Source organism: Panicum hallii, chromosome 9 (assembly GCF_002211085.1).
Source record: "Panicum hallii strain FIL2 chromosome 9, PHallii_v3.1, whole genome shotgun sequence".
Taxonomy (NCBI): Eukaryota; Viridiplantae; Streptophyta; class Magnoliopsida; order Poales; family Poaceae; genus Panicum; species Panicum hallii.
This window is the reverse complement of record NC_038050.1, coordinates 57,658,117-57,665,680: the sequence shown is the minus strand read 5'-3', so window position 1 is coordinate 57,665,680 and position 7,564 is coordinate 57,658,117. Positions and strand designations below refer to the sequence as shown.

Sequence of the window (7,564 nt, the reverse complement as noted above, 5' to 3'; positions counted from 1 at the left end):
GTTATCGGCGGCGTGGGCGTGGGCGCGGTGGAGAAGAAAAGAAATGGAAAGGAAAGCACGGGGAGGACGAGACAACGCCTGTCCCGCATATTCCGTTGCCAAATGCACGCCCATACGAGCCGCCAAAAGCGGATGCGGTGCCGGTGCCGGTGGCCACCGCACCGCCAGAGGCACGCACACCGGCAAGCCCCCCACAGGCTGCACAGCCTCGCACCGCCTTCGAGGATGCGGACACTGGCGCGCCCACGAGCAGAGCACACCGGTAGGTTTGTTTGTGCCCGAGAACTAAGGCCAATCTTTCCCTTTTTTTTTTTTTAGCACCGCTCCCCGAGGATCAAACTACCTCCAAAAGCGCGGTTCATGAGGAGTTTGTACGCTTCTTTCCAGGAAAAAAAAAGGAAGAGAGTTTGTACGCTAGCTTGGCAAATGGCAAAGCGCCCGGGACAGATTCGTCAGTTTTAACTTGCTCGTCCCGCGAAAAAAAAGAAAAGTGGTGGCTGCTTGTTCAGCCCGTGGCAGCGTGGCGCGAGTATCCAAGAGGCGCGAACGTGATCCCGCCTGCGCCGGCGGTGCTGCCGTCGTGCCCAGACATTGTATTGTGGATGCTCGCGGCTTGGCCGCACACCCATGTCAGATTGGCCAGCGTGAGCTGCACAAAAGCTAAGCACGAGCACGGCACCCTACGTCCTAGATTGGAGCAGCTACCGGCGCCGCTGCTAGTGTATAGTATAGTACGATCACGCGAGAGAATTTCGGTGGCGAGTCAAGGCGGCACCGAATCAGCTTGTCCCGTGTGCGGTTTCATCAGATCCGCATCCATGGCGGGCAGCCGGGGATGGCGACGGCTCGGGTGAGCCCTGCCTCAGCGGTGACATGCAGATTGAGGTGGAGATGTCAGCTGGTATGGGCACGTCGACGTCGGGTTAGCTTAGTTTACCCAGCGCGATCTTAGCAGAATTGATGAGGGCCGGTTTAAGTAAAGGCCTGCCTAGGCGGCAGACCAGTGGCCGCTGGTACTAGGTCTACCCATGGATTCCGCTGCCGTCGTCTGGCCGTTCGTTCCACTTGCTTGCATCTGCATCGCTAGGATTTCTTGGTTTGGTGGTACACGTCGATCTACGCGTCTCGGTGGGTTATCTACTGTATATTTCGGCTTAATACCACGCCATGCTCCAATTATCTATAATACAATCACGGGCCGCTACCCTGACGCGAGAACATTGAACAGTCTCGTACTAATCTTTTAATAATTTTATAAATATTAAATGTCATGCCACATCAGCAAATTTACTGATAACAAAGTTATTTATAAAGAAAAGAAGGAAGAGTTTTATAGAATAAAAGAGGAGTGATATTTCTTCAGTACAATTACTAAAATTTCAGTTTTGTTAGGTGTGCGACGACACTTGCACTCGTACTGATACTGGTCTCGGTCTCAGTGTGCACGCACGTCTCAAGCGGTGCCAATTGTCAGTCGGGCGACGAGGACCGTCACCGTCTCGACACGAGTAAACTGTCCTGTGCGACTCCGTGCCGTGTGGACCGGTCGAGATTCACGCGCGCACCCGCCGCCTGCAGCAGTGTAGCTCGTTTGACTCTTGCACAATACGACTCCGCCGGCAGTGTGCGCGCGTCTCGCGTCTCGCGTCTCGCCATGCTGAAACACCAGCGCCCGAAACGTGCTCTGATGAAGGGACGACGACGAGCAACTGGGAGGATCCGGATTCAGGTGAGACAAAAGTGTCCGATTTTTTCAGACACGGGCGCATGGCGCGGAACACCGGCCTGTACCACGCCACCACCGCGGCGACAGTGATTGCGAGCCCGCGCGCGCAACTTTATTCCCATGCCGTGTTACCATACTACTCCCAACCGGACGCGCGGAGCAAGCGGCAGGGGCGCCAGCCAGCTGCCTGCCGCGACGCGCCCGGGCCGGGCTCACCTCGCCGTCGCCGTCAGGTGGAGGCCCCCCTCGATGTGGAGCGTGATCATGGTGCGGTAGCCGACGGTCGCCCCCTCGCCGTCGCGGAGGCGGAACGCGAAGGACCGGAGGAGCACGGCCGCGAAGATCTTCATCTGCCTGTACGCGAACTCCTTGCCCAGGCATATCCTCGGCCCGGCCTGGAACGCCGTGAACTTGAACGGGCTCTGCGCCCGGAACTCGCCGCCGTCCCCGTCGAGCCACCGCTCGGGACGGAAGGCCTCCGCGTCGGCGCCCCACAGGTACTCCATCCGGCCCATGGCGTACGGGACGTAGAACACGATGTCCCCCTTGCTGACGCTGGAGCCGTCGGGCAGGACGTCGTCGCCGAAGCACTGCTTGTTATCCTGCAGGCAGGAGACATCAAGAAGACGCACGGGTGCTCATCAGTTAGTACTACTATAAATCAGTGGCAGTTTGGCTCACGTCCACACAAAAAGAGTGGACTTTGTCATGACCATAATGTAGCAAGGAAGGAGCCACGGACTCACCAGGGGAACCGATGGGTACAGCCTGAGCGTCTCCGTCAGGGCGGCGTGCAGGTAGTGCATCTTGTTCAGGGCCTCGTCGGTCAGGCTCTGCGCGAACTCCTCCGCGGTCGCCGTCTCGCTGGCGCCGGTGGCCCTAGTGGCCTCCTCGCGGATCTTCTCCTGGACCTCCGGGTGCTTGCACGCCATGTAGAGGAACCACGCGAGCGCTCCCGCCGTCGTGTCCTTGCCGGCGATGACTATGTTCAGGATGATGTCCCTCAGGTACTTGTAGTCCACCGTCCCGGACTCGTTCGTCGCCGCTTGGATGAACCTGGACAGCATGTCTTGCCTCGAATCCTGTCGCGCATGCAATCGAGGAATAATGATGAGTCAGCTCGGAGTTCAGACAGAAAAACAGGCGACACGATCGAGGTGTTGCAGAGCAGGGGTAGTGATGGCTCATTACAGGGTCCTGTGCCTTGCCGTCAGAGAGCTCCTGCGCCCTGTCGCGGATGCGCTTGTACACGAACTCGTCGACGACCCTGACCCGGCCCCGGAGCGCCGCCTCGGAGCCGACGTTGAGGAACCTCATCGCCTTCCAGAAGGCGTTGACGTAGCGGAGCAGCGTGAACTCGCTGGCGTCGTCGAACGCCGCGGCGAAGCGGGTGCCCTCGCCGGAGCCGCCCAGCGTGTCGAGGTCCAGGCCGAAGGCGATGGTGAAGATGGAGTCCATGGTCGCCCGGAGCGCGAGGCCCTGGAACTCCACGGGCCGCCCGGACGCCGCGGCGCCGGAGACAACGGCGGCGAGCCTGGCGGCGTTCCGCTTGAAGACGGCGCCGCTGAAGTCGCGGAGCGCCCGCGTGGAGAAGTCGTAGCTGGCCATCTTCCGCTGCTGCCGCCACTTGTCGCCATCCACGGCGAAGATGCCGTCGCCGAGCAGGTCGGTCATGTTCTCGTAGTTGAACGCGCCCTGCACACGTTCAGATGGGAGACGTCAGACGTGTCAGCCGCAAACACGCGGGGAAATCAGCCGCTTTCTCTACGATTGGAAGGCCCATTACAGGTCCAGACAAAAGAGTTTCCAAGTCTTTTGTTTAGGTGGGCCGTTTTATGGAGGCCCGTAAACAAGAGAGATGCTTTCGGCCTCTTTATCGTGGTGGACCGGGATAGCGGGGCCTGTTAATGGTCAGGAACCGTAGGAACCGAAAGTACACAGTTCATGCCGTGGGTGGGGTGTCAGACTATCAGTGGACCCGAAAGGTCCCTCGTCGAGGCCCATCCTCAGGTCACGCCGAAGCAGTAGTCATCCATACTACTAAGCGCAGCCAGGCCTTCAATAGGTGGGCCAAACTGGCTCTTCCCAAGCAAGACCCTTTCCGTTTCATATAGAGGTGGGACTCGGGTCGGGCTGTTCCAGTCCGGCCCCGGTCCTCTCGTGCCTCCTGCCATGTCGGATTTGATTCCTAAGACGCCGCAACAACGTAACAATCTTTTTACTGGACGCGAGCACGTCGGCACGCTTCCTGCAGTCCCAGCTCAAGCACGACGCTCGGTATATTTTGCAATTATCGTTTTATGGATATTTGTATGTTTTAAGTACTCATCTGCTATACGAAGAGATTCTATGCATAGAAAATAAAAAATCATCTTTTTTAATAACTTATCGAAGAATAATGGTTGTTAATTAGAAAGTAGTATAAATTGATTGATATTTGAATAACTGGCTACACACAGGTCAATGTGCATTTTCGTGCCGTGCTGGCCCAAGCACGGCACAAAATGCGGGCCGTGCCATACGGCTCATCGTGCTAAGATTCTAAGCACGGTACGATCCTCGTATTCGTATCGTGCCGGCACGGTCCAAATTTTTTCGTATCATGCCGGCAACCGTGCCATGTTCAGATCATGGTAAAGGATCGTGTCGTAATCCGTCCAAAAGTAACACGGTCCAAATCCGAGCTCTAGTTACATACAATCCGTCGTCGTCACCTTGGATATCCGTCTCCTACCATCCCCCATGAGTCGGCTTCTTCCTTGCTGTCTGTCCAACCTCGTTGTCTTCAATGATATCGGAGTTTGGCTGAATGTTGTGGCCATGTTTTCACCTAGCAGGCGTGGACCATCGTCGTTGGCTTCTTCTATTACGGGTGTGTTTGGAAAAGTTTTAAGAACTAATTCTCCGTTGAATCCAGTAGAAGCTCTGCCAAATAGTCTTTTTAGAGAGAAGTTATTCTCTGCTGATTCTGTGGAGTAATTCTCTGAAATGAACTAAGAGGTTGAGAGCTGGAAAAATAGCTTCTCCTGATTTTGTGAAGTGATTCTTCATCCTGATTATAAAAGTTTATGCTAGATAATTAAAGAGAATTATTTTCAGCCATGAAATAACTTCTCTCAAAGAACCAGCTCTTATAGAAAATCAGAATCAATTAGAACTCTACCAAACGGACCCTGCTGCCACTGATAAGTCATTTGTGATGCTATTCTCAGAGGGATATCTACAGCTTGCCCTGCGTGCAGCAGTACCTTGACCACGCACGCCCTTAAGAGCACGCACGATTCTGCGTACCATCTATCTAAGCAAAAATCATACAAGATAAGATGGGTAGGTTTCATCTATCAAGATCACACAAATCACACGCTTCGACCTCCAGGAAAGCCGGCAACTCCGTGTGGCGGCGGTAGGTTTTGAAAACCACGCGCATCCAGTGCCAGGCAAGAAGTCAGAGTCTGAAAGGTCTCTGCCCAAAGATTGCACCAGGGAGGTGTCCCGGAGCCGGGTGCCACCTCTCAGTGCACAGACGGAATTCAGAGACGAGCCCGCTCGAAGTTTGTTACAAACAGCGTACAGTTTGCCCCCGTGAGCAAGCATCCAAAAAGCAATCCTGCGACGACGCAGGTCAGCTCCACACGATGCCCAAGAGCGACTGCGTTGTCTGGGCCTGGGACTTTTTTTTTTCCTGAAGAAATGGGCCTGGGAGTTTCACTTTCACATCGCTGGGGGAGCAGAAATTAAAGCAGGGATGTGGAGGGGGACCGAAGATACATACAATCTAAATTTATGGTCGAAATACGTAGAGTCATGGATGCTTTCTACGGAGCCATGCAATGCAATACTAGCCACCTGCATTTTTTACCCCTTTCTCAGGCGCAGGTTACCTACGGAGCCCAATAATCTGCGTGGTCAGGTAACAACCTTCCCATACTACCGGTTGTTCTGTCAGAAACGCGAACATCACTCAGGTCTCAGGTTATGGGACGAACAAGGCCTAAGGACGGACGGTTAGAGCACTAAACATGCAGCAGAGAAAGCACCATATAAAGCTTATTAATCAAAATAGGACTTTAGGAGTAGACTACTATTGCTTTGCTGCGCTCACCTTGCCGTAGTTGGCGAAGTTGGTCCGGAGGATGTGCTCCACGACGGCCGGGTCGCACGTGTAGATCTGCCGCCGGCCGGCCGGCGTCAGCAGCTGGAAGGTCTTGCGCTTCCGGAACAGGTCCGTGTGGTAGTCGTGCAGCCGCCGGACGTGGTACAGCTGGTGGAACACCGTGCCCACCACGGGCGGGTACCGCTTCTCCGGCTTGCCGCCCCCGCGGCGGCCGACCAGCAGGTAGTACGAGCAGAGCGCCAGCAGCGCGAGGCCGGCGGCGGCGGCGGCCAGGGGAACCGAAGAGGAGTAGTGGTGGTCTCCCATGGCCGGCAGCAGGCTACGGCGACTCCTGATAGCTAGGTTGGTTAACTCCAATGGCTTTGGATGTTGTGGCACGCAGCAGCTGGCAAGGTGGTCTGGTTATATAGACGTGAAGGCCTCTCTCTCTCTCTCAGCCGTCGTCATCGCAACATATAATATTTTGGTACTAAGAAATGATTTATGAACACGAAGCTGCTACGTACCATCCACCAATAAAGCCAATTGGCACTCTGAATGCAGCAGTTTGGACCATGATCAACTTTAAATGCCTAGACGTCTAGTAGTATGATATTTTGCCCATTCGCATTAAGTTTTCTGAACTTTAAAAGTATTTATTATTTTTATTTTTTTGTCAAGTGCGAGCCACATTCAGAGAATTGCATCAATGAGCACGGAAGTCCGACCGCAGTGAAATTGAATCAAACTTTTCTTTTAGAAAAGAGCAGCAATCTGTAGCTAGCAAAACTGTCCTAACTAAATTTCGCGTTGAACTCCTATGAAATCCACATGTTTCTAATAACCAAGTCTACATCTGATTAATCATCTTTCGGCACTCACCTACCTAAACATAAAACACACACAGTTAAGGGAGATACATACATGGTAGATCAGCCAGAAACTCAACAGTATTGCTGACGTAACAGTGACTAACTTTATCTCCGACATCTTTAATAAGTATCTCATCATGTCTCTTTCTCTCAAAACAAAAAAGTCCATCATGGCTCTTGTAGTCTGTCTGTTAGATAATTTGGCACATAGTCACCCATATATATCGCCGGCCGAGTAATAAGTTACAATCAGAAGGCGAAAATCTTGATGCTGTCAGGAATTGAACAAGGTAGGATGGAAACTGCCTAGGCTGTCGCCTTATCGGTGTGCGCGAGAACAATGTTTCCTTTGTTTTTCAGTATATACTGCTTAACAAAGCAGCAAAAAAGCGCTATCTGCATCAACGACAGAAACAGCTGGATTAAAAAGTTGCTTAGCTAGATATGATACTATTGGCCGTCCTCTCTCCTCTTGCTTTCTTTTTTTTTTCCCACATAAAACACATTCACACGTAGTCACTGAGTCGTTGATCCCAACGTGATCTGTACGCTTGTGCCATGTGTCCCCCCCTCAGAAACAGGGAAAGCCTGCAGGTCAGCAGTGACAACTTAACACGGCTGCAAGGCTTGAATGTCTAGGTTAGATTTGCTATGATGATAAAAAATGGCGAAAGACTGGACGATGCAGGCGTGCGTGCTCAATTTGTGGTGTCCGCTCTAGAGCATGCACAGCTTCGAGGCACCTGACGTCTGAATCCAGCCAGGGAGTGCCACTTACAGGTTTGACCGTTGACCTGATACGAACTTATAGCAGACACTAGACATTCAATTCGCTGATGCAATTTGACCTGTTTGCAACGAGACTGAATTTGC

The 7,564-nt window shown here is 53.2% G+C and overlaps 1 protein-coding gene across 1 annotated transcript; it reads right to left on the bottom strand.

The window, feature by feature from the left end:
- Nucleotides 1-1,336: 1,336 nt before the first annotated feature.
- LOC112876259 (cytochrome P450 704C1-like) lies at nucleotides 1,337-6,196 on the bottom strand. The gene is made up of 4 exons (XM_025940329.1): nucleotides 5,829-6,196; nucleotides 2,918-3,421; nucleotides 2,473-2,808; nucleotides 1,337-2,328 (listed from the first exon to the last, which is right to left on the bottom strand). The coding sequence occupies exons 1-4, from the start codon at nucleotides 6,144-6,146 to the stop codon at nucleotides 1,939-1,941; spliced, it is 1,548 nt and encodes a 515-aa protein (XP_025796114.1). The 5' UTR covers nucleotides 6,147-6,196; the 3' UTR covers nucleotides 1,337-1,938.
- Between the last annotated feature and the right edge of the window lie 1,368 nt (nucleotides 6,197-7,564).

Bases quoted from the DNA above. Each gene is read 5' to 3' on its own strand.
- LOC112876259 (XM_025940329.1), bottom strand. From the start codon at position 6,146: ATGGGAGACCACCACTACTCCTCTTCGGTTCCCCTGGCCGCCGCCGCC. The intron at 3,422-5,828 runs GTGAGCGCAGCA...GAACGTGTGCAG, and splicing joins ACTTCGCCAACTACGGCAAG to GGCGCGTTCAACTACGAGAA. The intron at 2,329-2,472 runs GTGAGTCCGTGG...TCCTGCCTGCAG, and splicing joins TGTACCCATCGGTTCCCCTG to GATAACAAGCAGTGCTTCGG.